The 19,809-nt window shown below is 47.5% G+C and overlaps 2 protein-coding genes across 2 annotated transcripts; both read left to right on the plus strand.

Annotated features, from left to right (window-relative positions):
• Positions 1-3,477: 3,477 nt before the first annotated feature.
• LOC124697289 lies at positions 3,478-4,091 on the plus strand. Its single transcript, XM_047229902.1, has 3 exons — positions 3,478-3,722; positions 3,807-3,895; positions 4,027-4,091. The coding sequence occupies exons 1-3, from the start codon at positions 3,478-3,480 to the stop codon at positions 4,089-4,091; spliced, it is 399 nt and encodes a 132-aa protein (XP_047085858.1).
• A 5,994-nt stretch (positions 4,092-10,085) lies between these two features.
• LOC124700395 lies at positions 10,086-10,876 on the plus strand. The gene is made up of 3 exons (XM_047232528.1): positions 10,086-10,402; positions 10,482-10,609; positions 10,690-10,876. The coding sequence occupies exons 1-3, from the start codon at positions 10,086-10,088 to the stop codon at positions 10,767-10,769; spliced, it is 525 nt and encodes a 174-aa protein (XP_047088484.1). The 3' UTR covers positions 10,770-10,876.
• Positions 10,877-19,809: the final 8,933 nt, after the last annotated feature.

The raw sequence follows: 19,809 nt of genomic DNA on the forward strand, positions 1-19,809 counted from the left end.
GAAAGGGCTGGGGATGCAATGTCTAGCCTCGTGATCATGACCACATCCGGCGAGGGTCGGGGTCATAGGGCCATGACCAAACATGAAGCGAGTTCGGTGCATCGGACCGAAGTAGCCGATGGTTTTCGGGATGTTCTCATTCTTCTCAAGAGGAGATAATGATAATGACAGGGCATCGGCTATCCCTATGGTTTCCCAAGTGGCATAGTGGGATTTTGATACTCTATTGTACCATGCCACCCAACCTTCAGGAGGATTAGGCTAGGCTCGCGAGCGGTCGGCCCGGGAAGTCGGATCTAGGTTCCGGCTCACAAAGGGGATTCCGTTAGCTTCGCACGAAATTAACGGGGCGGGACTCTCGGAAGAACGAGGACCGAGGCACATCGAATTTGCGAGAGAAGGATGTGGCGGAAGAATGTACGAAACCTAAATTAGTAGCGGCGCGAGACATTAATTCAGGTGTTTGCCATTAATCCCATGTCAAGTCGAACGGCGAGAGGAGGTTGAGGATTACCTTCAGTCCGGAAGCCGTGGTATCAGTATTGGATGATTCCGCCATGAGACGCGTTGAAGGAGTTGGGGGCGGCGCGGGCGAGATCTGTGTAGATGGTTGTGGATTGGAACTGCTCAGGCGGCAATTTGGGGATCTGACTTTGCCTTTTCAGATGGAGGTCGCGGGTTACCGTTTGGAAGGGCGGCTAGGTCGGCGTTACCAGTGTCTTTATGATAGAGACCGATGTGATGCCATCGGTTCTTTTTTGAAGATTGTGTGACTTTGACTATCGGCAAAACAACTGACTGGAAACGCTTCTTCATTAACAAAGGAGGGTTTTTTAATGAAGAGCCGATTGCTCAAGAAGAGCCGATTGCTCGCATACTACTGATGCTATGTCACTAATCCTCGCTGCCCTCGTCGTCGGCATCATAGCTGTCACCGGCGCGCTTACGGAGAACTCCTCATCACTGCTTGCTCCGAGTCTTCGACCGGAGCTTCTTCCTCTGCGTCGTCATAGTCAGCTTCACTATCTGCCCAGACACGGAGGCGCTTCGCCGGCGGGTATCCAGTGGAGGAGGAGGAGTCATTCGGCACAGTTTAATAAGGAGAAGCCTAATGGGGGATTTAAAGCCATTGCGGTTTCCAAGGAAATGGTGCTAAAATTATCAAGTTTTGCAAAAGGGCGAGGAGACAAGACATCATGGTAAAGGATACCGCAACAGTTCTGCCATGACATGACCCGACGAAAGAAAAGCGTAATGATTTTGGAAATGTCATTTCCAAAACCAGGGGGGTATGTGTTATCACCAGAATTTGACCAAGTCAGAGGTGGGCCGCGATCAAGATGGGCTTGAAGAATATATATAGAGGAAATACGTGAATCGGCCTTTTATACCGAGTTGGGCTTAATTGCCCGTGTATCTGTAAAATATTAGATCGCATCTTAGTTTAGAAGTTAGAATCTTACTCGTGCACGGTTTGGTGCACGCCCACATTAGAAAGTCCCCTGGACTATAAATATGTATCTAGGGTTTATGGAATAAACAACAACCAACGTTCAACCACAAACAAATCTCGGCGCATCGCCAACTCCTTCGTCTCGAGGGTTTCTACCGGTAAGCACCATGCTGCCTAGATCGCATCTTGCGATCTAGGCAACACAAGCCTGCCCACGTTGTTCATGCGTTGCTCGTATCGAAGCCTTTTTGATGGCGAGCAACGTAGTTATCTTAGACATGTTAGGGTTAGCATTGTTCTTCGTATCATATGTTGTCGTAGTGCAACCCTTGCATGTCTAGCCGCCCTTACACCTATCTTAGGTGTAGGGGCGGCACCCCGCTTGATCATAGTTTAGTAGATCTGATCCGTTACGGTTGCTCCTTGTTTCATCAAGGATTAGTTTAATATCCGCAATAGTTAGGCCTTACAAAGGGTTGGAGGATCCAGCGGCGTGTAGGGTGGCGTTTGCTAGCCCTAGAAAGGATGTTCCGGGGATCAACCTCGTGTTGGTTTTTAGGCCCTGTCTAGGATCGGCTTACGGTCAACGTGCGCGAGCGCGAGGTCCAATCGTGAGTAGGATGATCCGATTATGCGGTGAAAACCCTAAATCGTCGTAGATCTCATTAGCTTTACCTTGATCAAGCAGGACCACCATATATTCGGACACCTTGTCCGGATCATGGAGTGGATCGGCTCTTTGAGCCGATTCACGGGATAACCCGAGAGCCGATCGAGGCTCGTATTTAACGTTTACGTGTGTGCCCTGCAGGAAACTAAGCGAGGCATCGTCCACACCTTCCCGACCGGGTATAGGTCGGGTGGCACGCCCTTGCGGTTGGCATCGGCGCGTGCGACCAGGAGGCTTTGCGGGCCGTCGCTCTGAGGGACTGGGGCCAGCCGCAGCCCTAGTTGTTCCCGGCTCTACCGTGTTGCCCGTCTCTGCCCGCCAGGGGGTTTCTGACGTCAACAATTGCACGGGGTAGAATCAACATAGTTGTACTTAGGCCTACTTCGGATTTTACTATGGGCGTATTTGGTGTAGTTCGGGTTTCAGCGCAATTGTAGTCTGGAGTATTTAAGATTTGGCTTTAGTTGTACTTTTAGATACATGTACTTCGATATTTCGAAGCACCGCACATGTAGGCGTGATGGAACTACACCTAAAACACCGCTCTACATGCGACACATGGTTGAACTTGACAAAGATCTGCCTTTTTCTAGTATGCCTCATTTCTCCATGTAAACTTTGTATATATGTCCAGAAAAAGATGCAAATTTTGTATCGCAAAAAAGCGTGGCCCCTAGCAATTGGCGTTGAGGCTGCTTTAGAGCAAGTACAATAAGTCCTAGTCAGCTGGCTATAAGGATTAAAATAGTATATTATTGCTTAGTTGGAGGAGAGAGAGGAGGAGAGAGAAGAAGAGTGAGCTCTTATGTAAGAGCCAGCTCTAGCACGTGCTCCTAGGCACTTTGTGAGAGTGAAAGGTGGGTCATACATTAATAAAGTACTATATTTTTGTAGCTCACTATTGTATATGTTGGCTCTAAGTTGGCTATAGGTGACATGGCACTTGGTTTATAGCCAGCAGTTGACTACACTATTGGAATTGCTCTTACCGGCCAAAATCTGGAAGTATCCAGTTCAAAATAAAATATTGAAGCGTCACCGTCTTAAAACCTCACAAAGAGAATGGAACGAGGGGCGCACGCGTCCCTATCATCTTCTGGAACGAACACGTCTCAATACTGCTTTGCTCTGCACATGCAACGAGTCACGGTGCCACAGGCCTACTCTCACACCCCGTCCAAGTCCAATACAGCTGGCGCGTGTAGGCAGTCGACCGATCCTTCGAGGCCGACTCCCTACGTGCTCTCTCCCGACAGACGCATCGAATTTCCTACGGCCCGACCGCTAGCTTATAACCTCCCTCCGGTAGAAAGCTGCGAGGTCACCGCCGTCATCAGACGAGCTATTTCCTCCCATGTACTCTCTTCGTCTGCCTACCGGCGGCACCAGACTCGGCTTCGCGCTTGGCAGGTTAGGCGGGGGCGGCGCGGCGCACGGAGGGAGGAGGAGCGTCTCGGCGACGTCGAGCGCCGCCGCACCGGTACCGGGCGACCAGGGCGTCGGCATGGACCCAGCGAAGCACCAGCCGCAGCCACCTCCCCGCGCGCCGGAGGGGAAGCAGCAGGACAAGAACCGCGACGACAAGCATACGGCAAAAGGGTAAAATCCTGTTTTTCACGAGCTTCTCCTTACCTGCGAAATACTACTATGATAAGATCTTGACGGCCTCGTCGTGTGGCGCAGGGACGTGATGACAGACTCGTTCGGGGAGGGGTACTCGACGAGGGCGGACGAGGAAGGCTTCGGCGGGGTCTACGGACAGAACGATCCTGGTACGTACCTACTATTTTTTTTTTTGTTGTTGTTGTTAAATTCGAAAGAAAAAAAGTTGTCAAAAAAGCTTCAAGGTTTTTCATCCGTGAAGAAGGTGCGACTGGTGAAATTGATTGGGATTTTTGTGCAGAGCATGACACCTCGCAGGGATCGGAGGCGAAGCATAAGCAGGACAACGACAAGCATGCGACCTAGCTAAGCTATTTAGCTGGATGGACACGTCACAGCAATGATCATTAAGGTAATCGCGATTTGATAGTAGTACTCCGTAGTAGAAATTTAAAGTATGGCAAGTTGTGTGAGCCATCTGCTAATTATTTCATGGGAACTAAGATGCTGCTGCCCCTAACTACCATAGTAGTTCCTACAATCCTACAAGTACCCACTTATATATCATGTGAAATAATACAATTCAGTTTGTGCAGAGCTTGATCTAGAAATTTAAGGTATGGAAGGTGTGTGTTATAACTTATGGTGCAACTTCGAGATGATTGATGGCTTCATTAATTTAAAGCCATTCTTATTTCAAGCCACCGCTTTATTTAAAAAATAATAATACCGTTCAGCTTATTTTGAGAATTACTTCTACGGTGTTATAATTGAATTTATTTACTAATGTAATATGAAAATTAGTAACCACCAAAGTTGCATGGTAATGACAACATTCACAGAGTTGTTTATGTTGATTTCACCCCAACTGATTTCAACTTTCAATATGTTTGAGAATTAGGGAATGTTTCTATGTTTGAGAATTAGGGAATGTTTGGTTCCGGCTTTGGTAGCCAGAAAGTGTGGCTGGCAAATTGGGCGCCACGAAGTGTAGTAAAATTTGGCAAAAAAATCGATCGATGATTATTAGGTCATATGGATAATAAAGTATAATGCTAAAATATGGCGAAAACCAAATACGTACTAAATTGTTAAAACTTTATCTTGACGAGTTGTGGTCAGAAACCAAACATATCCTATTTTATGCCAATTATGGAATTGACTTAATAATGATGTTTTTAATAACACCAATTTTTCAATTTCTACAGATAATTTATGGTTGCGCTCCGGATATTTACATGGTACATGGTCTATGCTACACGTGTTGAGGTGCCAGATTCACTACTCCAGGTGTAGCCGCTTGGAGATAGCCGCGGAACTTTGTTCAATACTACGAAATAAAGATGTCGGGTTGGTACTTCGCAGTAAAGTAGTAATACCGATGGTGGTGTAGCAATAGGCTATTTTATGCATTGTACTACCTTCATACCGGATTATAGGCCTATTACGCATTTCGAGAAAAACTTCAACTACAAATTTGGTCAACAAAATATGAGATATATGATACAAAAATTATACCATTGGATTCATATTCAAAAGAAGTTTTCAATAGTATAATTTTTATGATACATATTTCATATTTTGTTGACTAAAGTAGTAGTTGAAATTTTTCTTGAAATGCGTAATAGGCCTATAATCCGATATGGAGGTAGTAACATGTGATCAGTTGCGCCATTTGGTTGGAATGATACTTCGAAATAAAGATGTCGGGTTGGTACTTCGCAGTAAAGATTGTTGTGTGCATCACCTGATGCAAAAGGAGAACAAAATATTATATGCAATTTTATTTTATTCTCTAATTTCGCTCATTCGACGACGTGGACATAGCCTAGTGGTTGGGGTCGTAGTGGCACCCCAACGACCGGAGTTCGAATTCCTGCAATTATCACGCCAACTCCTGCTTCAACTATATCAACAGTAGTATCTAGTTTCTCCTGAACACTGTTTCGCTTGTTGTTAATTTCACTCATTCGACAATTTTGTTTTATTATCTAAGTAGGTGATATTACATTGTTAGAAGGAAATCGATGTGAATGAGGTATAGTTAGGTGCAGGAAGGGGTGGTGCTCAAATTTAGTTCTTCAAACTGGTGAATATGGTCAGGAGCACGTAAAGATAAAAATGTGAGCCACGCCATAACCTTGGTTTCATTTTCTTTTGAGGGGAGGTTTCATTAGTTGATGCAACGGTTAATAATCTACTCCAATGATTTTTAAGTATCATATGGAGCAAATAGATTTTTCACAATAGTTTTAATGCGTACACATGAATACAATACATTACACGTTCACAGAATATTCCAATGTTTACAAGTTCACAACACATTTCAATATTTGCAAGTGCATAACACATTTAAATGCTCATATGCACTAATATTATATATGATAGAAATCAGCAAGATCTCCCAAAAGACTAATGAGACACTAATGAATAACGAAAAAAGTTGAAATGCTCGATTGCACCCACAAAGAAAATATTTTTCATGATAGGAATTAGCAAGATCACGAGAAAGAGATTTTTAGACCAAGGCATGAGAAGCTCTCTAATCCCTCCACTGAAGCTTCACAAAAGCGATGTCAACTTTGTAGAAATAAATATTAGTAACGTCATCCCATCAAGCCTTCGAACGACCCAGGCCGGTATTTATTAAGAGACGACCCTTGTTGATTGCAAGCTTACCATGAACATTTTGTTGAACCACGTAAATACCCTTTAGAACCCAATGCTTTTTTATTGGATATGCGAACCTATTTTTCGACTAAGTGAATATTTCTTATTGAACCCCTTGACTACCGTGAATGTACCTTATTGAACCCCTTGAATACCTAGTATGAATATGTGAACATATTTTTCTCGAACCCATGAACATTTTTTTTCAATTCATGAACAATTTTTGAACCAACTCAACATCTTATAAATATTTGAGCATACTCTATTGAACCCCCTGAATATTTTCTGAATGTGTGAGCATTTTTGTTTGAAAGCGTGAATATCTTTTTGAACTTGCAAGAAATAAGGAAATTAGAAAATCAATTATTTTGAAATGCTCACTTGTATCAAAATAAACTTTATTAAAACAAATAAATATTTGTCATATAAAAATAAATGTCAAAGTATTGCTATTAACATTCATTTGTTGCTGAAAAAATAGAAAAGCAAAAGGTGAAAATATTTTAAAAAGTATGTGAAATAAAATGGTTAATAGTAACATATTAAAGAAAATCAGTGAAATATAAAAGAAGAAAAAATGAATCAGAAAAAAGTAGCAGAAAAATTAGGAAAAGAAAAAATTCAAGGTAAAAGGAAAGAAAAGAAAAGAGAAAAACCCCAGAAAGAAGAAGACCCCACTAAGACATTGCGCTCGGTTCGGGCCAGGACCCACCTTCCTTTCATGGCAAATTTCGACGCCGTAACAGATTTGTCGAGCATTAACGAGGACAGCCCCTATGACCGCCATCTCTATATGCCGACCAGGTCGGCACCTGCACCGTGCCGCACACCCGAGCGCGCGGTGTGGGACGGCCCGTTTAGGCATTTTTTCATGTTCTTTTTTTTTCCTTTTTTCTTTCCTTTTTCTTTTTTCTGTTTTTCGTTTTATTTTTCTGTATAAAATAATTTTCGAACTTTTTCAAATTTGACAAATGTTCAGGTTTGAATTTTTTTAATTAAAAATTGTTCTTAACCAAAATTTGAACGAATTATGAAATTTGAATAATTTCAAAATTTGCACGAATTTTGAATTTTGAACGAATTTCGAGCACATAACGATTTTTTTTTGAAATTGAACGATTTGTGATTTTTCGAATAGCTTTTGAACAACTTTTGAATTTTAAACAATATTTGAATTTTGAATAATTTTTGAATTGTGAACAAATTTAAAACCGTACATTTTCTGAAATCTATATATATAAAATTTAAAACAAAATTTGAAAATATAAAACTAAATAGAAAAATATTAGTTTTAAAAAACAGAACTCCAAACTGAAAAGGAAAGAAGAATAAACAAGAAAAAAGACGTTTACCTGATGGGCCGCGACCTATTTAGCACCGCCGGATCCGAGGAGTGTGAGGGAACCCATCCGTTCCGACCCGGTCAGCATATAGCATCTCCCCACGGGAGGGCCTCCATACCGACATGGTTGGTGGGTGCATTGTTGCTGCACACCCACGGCCGAACATGGGCCAGGCCCATTAATTTTAGTTGTCGGTCGAGTTTGGTTCCTGGTTAGGCTCGATCTTTGTTTCTATTCGCTCGGTCTGGTCTTGGTTCTATAACTGCGCACAATTTTTAAAATCTGCACAATCTCGAAAAAAATTTGAATTCAAAAATTGTTCAAACCTTTTTGAAACCTGATTTGTTTTGTAAAATGAACAATTTTAATTTTTTTAACATTTTCAAAATTGAACAAATTTTAAAATGGAACAAATTTAAATATTGAAACATTTTTTGAACTTGAACATATTTCGAGATTGAACAATTTTTAGATTAAACTTTTTTTTGAAAATTTGTTTTTCCTAATGGAAATATTTTTCAAATTTAGACATTTATTAGATAAACCATTTTTCAATTTGAACATTTTATATTAAAAATATTTGTTAAATTTAAACATTTTTCAAGAAAAAGTTAAATCTTAAGAACGAGAAAAGAAACGGAAAAGAAAATAAACATAAATGAAAAAAAAAACATAAAACATAAAAAAAGAAATGGGCGCTGGTCGGCATATAGGTTTGCCACTTCTCCCGCCCCCCTATGACCGTCTTGGTTTTTTGTTTAGACAACCCATGAGGGATGAGGCCATGACCGTCTTGTGTGAAGTAGACATTATTTTTTCCCGAGGCGTGCGGATAAATCCTAAGAGCATGTCTAACAGGTCCCTTACTTTTCAGCCCCGTATATCGCGATTATTTCGCCCCGTATAAAAAAAGTGCTGGCAGATACACCGTTCCGTCTAGCAGACCCCGTATTTCACCCCGTAAATTCGTAAATTAAAACCCCGGGAAACTTTCATATTCATAGTTCGTCGATCATACATACGGATCAACGCTTCTACATCCAAAATGCGCGATCCTAATAAATGGATCGCGACTTCTACTCGGAGAGGTCGACTAGGTACGAGTCCGCCTCCGCCTCCGCCTCCCGCAACTGCGCCTCCTTCACGGCGGCGATGGCCGCCGCCACCTCTTCCTCCTTCGCCCTCTTCCTCTCGGCGTCGTCCTTCGAGGTACTCGTCGTAGCGCCTTCAACAAGTCGGGGCCTCCTCCTCCTCGCCGGCGAGCGGAGCTCCTCCGGCCGCCGGTGCTCCAAGCCTCCTTCGCCCGGCGTCGGCGCTCCCACTCGGCGCGCCACTCGTCGAACTTGGGGCCGCTCATCGGCTCACTCGGCGGATCCCCGGCTGTACCGGCGCCCGCCCGCCGCGAAGTCAACGAGCTTCGGCGGGTCGTACGCGGCGCCGGCATACCTGCAGGCCGCACGCCGGCTCCCGGCGGCGGATCTCTTGCATTGGCGCCGCCACGCATCCTCCACGTTGTCCGGCGAGCGGGATCGCTTCGATCCGCTCGCCGGCGAGGTGGTACTGCGGCCGCGGGCGTCCATGCCGGAGCTGGGGTGGAATGCGGCGCGGGGGAGTGAGGAATTGCTCGCCGGAGCTAACTACGGAGGCGGCGGCGCACGGTGGAGCTAGGGTTGCGAGTGAGGGGTTAACCCCTCACTCGCACCTGCGCCCAGTATAAATAGGGGGCGACGGGGCCGATTTTCTGGGCCCCGTATTCCGCCGAAACGGGCCGGCCCGTATACGGGACCTACTAGACGCCCCATATTACGCCTGCCCCGTATCCCGCCGGAATTTCACGGGGTGGACGGGTTATACGGAGCCTGTTAGACATGCTCTAAAGGCCGAAACCAGTAGTCCACCCAAAAAGGCCCAGCGGCTAAATCGTAAGAGTATACGGGAGAGAGTCCAATAAACAAATCTTCTTCCAGCCCGTGTCCAAGATCGTCCATATCTTCTTTTTTGTTTTGTTTTTGAACTTAGATCGTCCCTATCCATTGCCTGCTGCTTTGCTATGCACCATGCAACACGGCGAAACCAGTATGGATCAACTCGCGGGTGCGGCGCAACAAGTCGCAGCGGCACAGGCACACCCTCACAACCGTCCAAGAGCGACGCGTGTAAGCGGTCGGCGTCGAGAGAGCGCGCCACGACCCTCCGAGCCTTCGAGGCTGCTCCTGCGTGTCACCCCTCGCGTGCGCCACCGCACACGCATCAATCTGGCAACCTCCCTCCGGCCCGGCCGCTTATAACCTCCCTCCGGAAGAACGCTGGAAGGCACCGCCGTCACCAGACGAGCTGTTTTCCTCTCATGTACTCTCTCAGGTTGGCTAGCAGCAGCAGCAGCACGGGGCTCGGCATCGCGCTCGGCCGGTTCGGCGGGAAGAGAGGCGGCGCAGCGCCGGTAGGATTCGTGGCACCAGCCACCGCCGCAGCGCACGGAGGTAGAAGGAGCGTCGCCGCGACGTCGAACGCCGCCGCGCCGGTGCCGGGCGACCAGGGCGTGGGCATGGACCCGGCCAAGCAGCATCAGCAGCAGCTGCACAAGCAGCCGCCGCCCCACGCGCCGGAGGGGAAGCAGCAGGGCAACAACACAGACGACAAGCACACGGAAGTGACGGAACGCGGGTAACTAGCTCATCCTTCCCCTGGCCAAATGCTCCTGGCGCCGCTCGAACCTGACCAATCTTGTCGCTGTGCCGCGCAGGGACGTGATGACCCACTCGTTCGGGGAGGGGTACGCGACGAGGTCCGACGAGGAGGGGTTTGGGGGAGTCTACGGCCAGAACGACCCGGTGTTCAACCCCGGGACCGAGGTGCACCCCAACCATCCTGGTACGCGCGCCATGAACTCTAAACTGAATCTCTTGCAGGAGTTGGGAATGGTGTAGTTTAATTGGGGGTTTTCTGTGCAGATTACGACACCTCGCAGGGGTCGCATGTGAAGGAGAAGGAGAAGGCGCGCCATCTCAAGGACGACAAGCACGCCACCTAGATCAGCTAGCTTAGTAGCAATAGACATGATCACTATCAATAATTAGCTTATCGTAGCATGTCCTAGTTTTCAGTTAGCCTCAGTTAGCTTGGTTGCCATGATGTGGCTGGCTCTGTTTTACTTTCGAACCGCTACTGGAGCTCTCAGTTATGTACAATTAGCAAGCCTTTTTTAAGGAGCTTAATTAGTTCGACTACCTTGGCTGCTCCTGTATCGGACACAATGACAGGCTCCAGAGAACTGCTCTCTCAATCTCTCATGGACAGTCTTGAGTAGGGTCATGTCGTCATGATGACTCATGACCAACAATTCGTTTTTTGTATTTCAATCTATTTTAAATTCGGCCATCTGAAAATGAAATGGGAACATTTTTTTCTAAACCGGCCAATCACGTGGGAAGCACATCCAGTCAAGCAGACTCTCAACGCACGCCAACACACACGTCATAGAAGTTGCTCCCGCCGTCTTCCTCGACTCCATCTTCAAGAAAGATCATCATATTAACCTTGCAAAATCTGCCGTCGATGCCACCATGATGTCAAACGGCTCCACCATCCTGCACGTATACATCATCCCGCATCTGCATCATACCCTGCAACATCATACCATTAAGACTCAGCGTTAACAATATGGTAGATGAACACCACTCCACCGAAATCCGCCAATATCCAGTAGCTGCTCCAAAATGATGTGAGGTAAAACGACGCAGGGGGCGCCGCCATCGTCCGATCCGGGAAACCCAGACCTAGGGTTTCCCCCGGAGTAGCACGAGTGAGAGACCGCAGACTGCAACGACAATGCCTTCAAGAAGGTAGCGACACGTCGCCATCGTCCGCCAACCGAGGTCGGAGCACGGTTTTCACCGGCAGCCGCGCATCCCCAACTCGCCGGGTGTAGTGCCAAGACGGGCAAAGATGACACCTTCGACAAGGTAACGACGTCGACCGATGCCACCATCATCCGCCAAGACCGAGGTCGAGGCTCAGTTTTCACCGGCCACCATGACACCCCGGACTAGATCTCGCCGCCACCTTGCCGCCCACAAGGCCAGGGCCACGGGCCACCGCTCGCCGTGAAGAAGATGGCGGCGCTGCCACCATCCGGAGCCGCCGCTCCGGCGTCCAGGGCCCCTGCCGAGACCACCACCAGCAGCACCTCCAACACCGAAGGCCGCCGCCATCGAGCCGCCAGATCCCGAGAGCCACCCGCCGCCACATACGGAGGAGCGGCTGCCGGAGTCGCCGACCAAGGGGGAGACGCATCGGGGGTGGAAAGCGTCGCCGGGCAGCGGCCTCTGCCCCGGCAAGCCCAGCCCGGCCACCTTCCTTCCATGCGGCTGTGCTAGACGCCGGGGGCCGCAGTCGAGGGCCAAATCCCCGCCGCCCCCTTCACCGGCGCCGCGGCCTTCAGCCGGCAGCATCTCGGGGGGCGACGAGGAGGGAGAGAGGGGGGAGGATGGACGGGGCGGCGGCGGCTAGAGTTTGCCCCTCTCGGTCGCCTGGAGGAGCGACGCGAGAGGAGCGGCCCGTCAATCGTTGTTGAATGAAAGCCATTTGGGTACCCAAAAGGGTTCAGCGCATAATTTGGGTTCGGGTTACTTTGATACATTTGGGTACCCAAAAGGGTTCAGCGCATAATTTGGGTTCGGGTTTAGCCATAACCAAATAGTATAGTCCATGTTGTCAACACAAAAAGGCAACATTATTTAGTAAAAAAAAAGCGGCATTTTAGCTTGCAATGCATATATTTTTAATAATTGATGAAACAAACGTTCAACAAGGGAAGTTGATCATGTTGAAGTTTGGCCTGGCTGCTGGCGAGCATGGCCGCCGGGGTTGGGGCACGCTGGCCAGCGCGGGACAGAAAGAGGAAGCCGGAGAGGTTGAGGGACGAGTCCATGGTGGTGGAGACGAGCAGCGGAGCAAGGCGTCGTGGAGTGCAGCCACGCCGCGCAGTCTTGCTCCCGTCCACCGGCCCGCATCCCCTGATTTCTTTCGGATAGAGAACACCAGGAGAAATCGAGCAGAGGATCTAGATGCTGCTACTAATTCCGGCGGCCGCCGCGCTTGTGGTGGGGGAGAGACACAAGCAATCCCGTCCTGCTACCGATTCCGTTCCTAGCTACTCCTTTACAAAATCTTCTCTGGCTCCGGCAGATGTATGTCTCCTTCTCTCTTCTCCTGTCCGACCGCCACCACGTTCTACTTCCGCCCCCGTGACTCTTTGTCCTGAGCAATGTTGGTGCAGCTAGAAGGAGAAGCACAGTAGTGCGTTCCAGGGTGTGTGAGGATTGAGAGTGGCGGCAGCTGCGCCCCTCAAAGTCCTGGAAGGCTGGACATGAGTGCCAACTGCCAAGTCGTCTCAGTGCGCTCGGCTATTTGATCTCTGTCCCATGTCTGCAGAATCTGAATGTGCGCAATTTCTAAGTGGTTCAAGGCGTCCACTTGAGGGCGGCCGTGCCGCTCCTATTCCTGATCATTCGTGAACCAGCAAACAATTGCTACTTGCGAAGGCAAAAATCCTGTAGAGAAAAAGGCTTTGTATCATATCATTGGCCAAATGTGCATCTTCTCTGTTTCTAGCTACTCCTTATTGCAAGTTGAAGAAGATATCCAAGAAGGGGATCAGATCAGGACATCTCCAACGGGGCGATGCATCTCCAACGGTGGTGGCTCCAGCGGCACGACGCATTTTTTCGATTTGTATTTTTTCAATATAAAAACATATCCAGTTGGTCGCCGGCGGAACAAACGCCGGTGTCGCCGGCAATGGTGGAGGTGGAGCAGCCCACGCCGGTGGTGGGGGTGGAGCCGCCCATGGGTTGTACGGCGGGGGTGGAGGCGGCGGTTGCACCGGTTGCGGGGCCGAGTCATCAAGCGCCCGTCGTAGGGCCTCTTCCTCCGTGAGGCCCGGCGACATGATGCCGGTGGCGTACAGGGGCAGCGGCGGCTGCACTGGTCGGTCCACCTCCGAGACGAGGACGCTGAGCCTCTCGATCTCATCGTCCGTCATCGTCGCCGGGTACTCGAACTCTCGGCCCTCCACCATGGCCAACTGTCATTCCTGAAAAATGCAGGCGACGTAGTCGTCGCTATCGTCCTTGGCCTCCTCGTTGTGGTAGGCCAACGTGTCGTCGTCGTCCTGTGGAGGGTGGCTGCCGTGTTCGATGACGGTACGTCGGTGGATTGTCAAAAGGGAAGTCCGTGTCGCCGAGGAAGCCCGCCTGCCTCCTCGGATCCTTCTCGGTCTTGCGCCAGGTGCGCCAGGTGTCGGAGTCGATGGCGTAGGCGGGGTCGGCGCGGAGGTCCGACGGCAGGTACCGCCGCCTGCGTCGGATCTCGGCGCTCCGGTCTGGCTCGCGTGGAGGCACGGATGGGACAGACACCCGTAGGTGGCTGAGCCGCCAGCCGCCACCAGGCAGGTGCACGTTTCTCCTGCCCGCGCACGACGTCCAGTTCCTGTGCATGAGCCGCGCCACGTCGACGGGCAGCGGCATCCTGTGCGTCCGCTCCGCCTTCTTGGTCCCGCTGTCGGATGCTTCATAGTCGTGCTTCTTCTTTCCCATGGTTGCAGTGACGCGTGATGGTGCGGGGTGGGAGTGGAGGTGTCGCTGGTGTGGGCAATGGCAGGGACGATGCCGGTCGACTTTTAAGGCCGAGCGCGCACGGGATACGATGCCATTGATGGCGGTGCAGAAGCCCAGCCTCCGCCCGCCAGTGCACGTGCAGAAGATGCAGCCGCGACATTGATGACGAAGGTTACGACCTAGACGCGGAAGCGATGACCACCGAAACGATGCGCTCGATACAACCCTATGGCTCGCTGCCAGGCGGGCCCGGTGAAAAAGCGAGCGGCCGACGTGCATGAGGTGTTGGAGGGCGTCTCCAAGTCATTACCATGCAAATTTAGATGAGGTCACTAGAACACTCATGGTACCAGTTTTGAAGCGTAAGTATTTGTTTCTCCCGATGCAACGCACGGACACTTTTGCTAGTTTTTAATAATTGATGAAACAAACGTTCAACAATATCAAACAAAATCATGCTATAAATGTTTGATCAACATACAACAACGCCATTCTCGGTGATAGCTAACTAAGAATCTCACATCATACAATTCTGAAGTTTACGGTGATTACATGTATAGTTAGGTGAGCTTAGTCTAGTTCGGTCAGCTTAGTGCCTTAGTCTATTCAGTTATTGAAAACTAATGGCTAAATCGACCGATCTAAATTTAATCTCAAATATTTTTGATCAATTAGTTGGGTCTTTTTGGCTTAGTCTAGTTCGGTCAGCTAGCTTAGTATGTTCGTTTATTACAAACTACTTTACGAGTTTTTTGTTTGATCAAGAATTACTTTAAATAGATAAAAAAATTATTTGTATGAAATTATTATCATTAAACTGTTGTCTTCAATATGAATTGGACGATTCTAATTTTATATAATATAATCAAAATTTTATTGCTCAATTTGCATGGTTAAAGTCAGTCTGAAAATACGCGTGCGCCTTATTGCTTGAAATAGAGGTAGTAATAGCTAAATTAATCGATCTAAATTTGAAATTTGGTCTGAATTTTTTTGACCCATTAGTTGATCTTTCGGCCTTGATCTATTCAAGTTCGACCTCGGTCTTTTTGGTTTTGGTTATCCATTTTTATATCCACCCTTAGTCTCGAGGACTCTATTTACAAGAATTACGTTTCCAGAATCAGAATCAGTATCCGTTGCTCACACATCACATTTACATAGTTTGGACCTAACAAAGGTGTCTCCGGCTCCTCATAGGCTTTATCTCTAACCCCCCTTTGGAATCGGATAAAATTCAATACCTCATACACCAAGGCTATACTTTGAATCACTAACTTATAGGCTTACCAGTGAAATGAAATGATTCTCATTCTTCATTCCTTAGTAGAAATCCCGGGGGGTTAAGAACCTCTATCAAAAGGGATATGATCTTAGTAAGAGAAGGCAGTAATTCCAGAGTCAAGACAAAAATGACATTCCATTAAGTTGCTTCGTGCTATACAATAATAATCTCTTGTGATTTTTTTTTAAAAAGAACTAATATACCTTTTTTTTGTATATCCATTGCATACCGGCGTCAATCTCGTGGATTCGTTCGCGACTTCGCGGTCTCTTCGTGGAATGACCTTTTTTGTTCGAACAATTACCGAGGGACGTGGCCTTTCAGCTCCATCATGGGAATGGTGAAGAGATGATGTAGAGACGGGGCAACGACATGCATGAGTACACACGTAGTAGAGACCTCCATATTATGGTTTATGGTCCTATGCATCTTACTAGGTCGTAAACTTAACCAACTAATATAAGTTATATTATGAAACATATTATTGAAAAGTTCAAGTTTAGATGTTCTACTTTGTAATGATATAATTTTTGTGTCGGAAATTCAATTCGGCTTTATGAGCGTGTAGGACCTGAAGAGAAAATTTATCTTGTGGAAAACATTATTTTTAGTGCTGAATTTTATCTCTTTCACACGTCACATGATAAGTTGATTTTTTCGTGAAACAACTTCGTGAACGTGTAACACTTGAAGATGTATGTATAATTTTCTATTTCATTTAAAAAAATTAAAATATGTTTAAGATGCATTTAAAAATAGAGGGGGCATATACTCGATGCTCCAAAACACCACTCTCAAATATTTCAGTTATTTCTCCTATAAATGTTCCAAGAGTACCCGGCCATCCAAAGCACCTGAGAGGGGCACATCAATCTTGTCCGTCCGTTTCACCTCACAGTAAAGTTCTGAAACCCGCTTTTCACCTCAGCCGTCGGATGTAGTAACTTTTTTCCTACCGGCCGCTGCTTGTTCTGGGTGCATGACGGCTGGGCCCGTGCGTGCGTGGGGCCATTTGTTTGAGACAGCGAGCGTCCGTGCTCGCGTCGCTCAGAAAATCAAAGAGGTGAAAACCCTAACCAACCAAAAGCCTCCTCCTCTCCCCAATCCCGTGCCTCCCGTCCTCCCCCAATCCCTGCCTCCTCCTCCTCCTCCTCCTCCTCTGGAGACAACGGCGGCTCGGCCCGGCCCGGCCATGGAGACGGAACTCAGCGCGGTTGGAGGTGAGACCAGCAGCTAGAGGCGTGGCTGCAGGGAGAAGGGAAGAGGCACCGTGCGTCGCTCCGCTGCGCCGGCGTGCGGCGAGATCAAGATGGAGGGCGGATGGCGGCGGTAACCGGAGGCGCCGGGCGCGGCCAGGGACGGGCCGACGCGGGCCGGATCCGCGACGACAGGCGGTGGCGGTGGCGACCGGAGGCACCGGGCGCAGCCAGAGACGGGCTGGCACTGGGCGGATCCGCGGCGGCGACGGTCGCGGCCAGAGACGGGCCAGCGCGGCCACAGACGGGCCGACGCGGGACGGACCCACGACGACCGGAGGCGGCGGTGGCGGTGGCGGCGCGACCAGAGGTGCCGGGCTCCTCTCCAATCTGCAGCTCCTCTCGCTCGATGGGCCGACGTCGGGATGGAGCCGGACGAGGACGGCCGCGGTCGTGGGCTGGAGGAGGTGCAGCAGGAGCACGGAGGAGGGCGGCGGCGACGCCTCATCCTCTCCTCTTCCGTCGGCCTCGACGTCGTCTTCCGGCACAGCGACGGCAGGCGGCGGCTGGATGCTACGAGGAGGGAAAACATGTGCGGTGGTGGCTAACGGAGGACAGAGGATGGAGGAGGAAGAAGGGATGCGGCGGCTCTGGACCCGTCTCGTCTTCAACCTCTGCGCGCTGCCATCCCCGTACATGCTCGTCTCCGTCTGGTCCAGGTGAGATGCTGCTCCTCACCAGGTGGGATACTGCTCCTCACCAACTGCACTTGTGACTGATTCTTTTCTTTTCCCATTAGTATTCAGATCTAGCTTCCTTTTCCGCTTCTTCCATCTGGATTTCTGATTTCCTTGCTTTGATTTCAAGATGAGGCACAAGATTCATGCCCGGAGGCTGGATGCTACCGGGAGGGAAAAATCTTGATCAAATAGAAGAAGGAGAAATTCAACCAAGCCTGATGAGGTACAATTGGTGAGGTTCTGAGATTATTTAGGCAATTTGGAGCCCATCCTCTTGAAGGTTATGCTCTTCTGTTTGTTTGATTCATAAATGGGATGCATGTCGACTTCATTGTTATCATGTGTTGTGCCGATCTTCCATAATTTTTATCCAAAGTATTGCTTTTCAAGTCTTTTTTTTTGGATCTTCCGGTGGAAAGCATGGTGTCAATTACCTTGTTTAGTGTTATTTATAATCTTTTCTGTTCTTAAATTTATATCATGCGGATAATTCAGATCAAGACATGCGTAGCTAGCATCGAGATCAAGTGAAGCTGCGCTGGAGCGATGGCGCATGTCTCACCATGCACGGTCGCTCCTCTCCATGAATCCACAGTTGGCAGACTGGCATTACTTCTACCAGTGTTGTTAGTACAACAGGTCAACAGCTACAACTTCATGGCTTCTTTGAGGTTAAATTGCCTTTCTGTATAATGTTCTGAAATTTTCTGAAATTATTTTTGTAGATGAGTAAAATGGAAAAGTATGATGTTCATGCAAATACATTGCCTCTCTTCTCACTGTCTCTTGGGTTCTTTCTTGTTGTGTAGCTTTATTTGTGTTTCCTGAATTGAGTCGTTGTGGCTATTCAGTTCATATTGGCCTATTTGAATAATTTGTTCATATTTTTTAAAATAATTTTATTTCGGAGCTGCCATTTGACTAAAATAGATTGTTACTTTTTCAGATATGATGCCATTGGCCAGCATGCAGTTCCAGTATCTTACATCTACTTACATAAAGACATGGATGCTGATATTAACACATGCCGTTTCCTAGCTCCCGCATATATATATGTTAACCAAATTGTTCCCTCTCTATGCCCATGATTCTTATCTGATTACTAGGGTCTCTAGCTTTATCTTGTTTTCTAATTAGAACATGATACTGCTCTAAATTAGCTCAGGGGTTCATGCTAACTTGTTTTTCCTTGCTGAAGCTACAACCACTAATGAATTAGCTAACATGAGCAAGCACTGCATTTACTTCATTGTTATCATGTGTTGTGCCGATCTTCCATAATTTTTATCCAAAGTATTGCCTTTCAAGTCTTTTTTGGATCTTCCGGTGGAAAGCATGGTGTCAATTACCTTGTTTAGTGTTATTTATAATCTTTTCTGTTCTTAAATTTATATCATGCGGATAATTCAGATCAAGACACGCGTCGCTAGCATCGAGATCAAGTGAAGCTGCGCTGGAGCGATGGCGCATGTCTCGCCATGCACGGTCGCTCCTCTCCATGAATCCACAGTTGGCAGACTGGCATTACTTCTACCAGTGTTGTTGGTACAACAGGTCAACAGCTACAACTTCATGGCTTCTTTGAGGTTAAATTGCCTCCCTGTATAATGTTCTGAAGTTTTCTGAAATTATTTTTGTAGATGAGTAAAATGGAAAAGTATGATGTTCATGCAAATACATTGCCTCTCTTCTCACTGTCTCTTGGGTTCTTTCTTGCTGTGTAGCTTTATTTGTGTTTCCTAAATTGAGTCGTTGTGGCTATTCGGTTCATATTGTCCTATTTGAATAATTTGTTCATATTTTTTAAAATAATTTTATTTCGGAGCTACCATTTGACTAAAATAGATTGTTACGTTTTTAGATATGATGCCATTGGCCAGCATGCAGTTCCAGTACCTTATGGTTGTGGAAAAGTTATGTAGAGATCTATCCAGATATGATGCCACTACAACTGCTCATGTGCAAAATTTTGATGAAAGTGGGGTTCGGAACTCTAGCGGAGCAACTGAAGAAAAGTGGTGTTTCAGCTGATCGATATCCCCTTGCTCATTAATTACTTTGTCAAGTGAAATATGGTATAAATTGGAGCTGCAAACTAGATAGAATCAATCCCCTTGCTCATTAGTCATTGTTGGTCAGCCTTTGTTTACTGTTCTTATATCTTAGCTGCGTTTACTTTCGGTTATCTCTGTCCTTTCCATCATTTCTTTCTAGCCTGGACAATCTCTCTATA

This window comes from Lolium rigidum, chromosome 3 (assembly GCF_022539505.1).
Source record: "Lolium rigidum isolate FL_2022 chromosome 3, APGP_CSIRO_Lrig_0.1, whole genome shotgun sequence".
NCBI classification, from domain to species: domain Eukaryota; kingdom Viridiplantae; phylum Streptophyta; class Magnoliopsida; order Poales; family Poaceae; genus Lolium; species Lolium rigidum.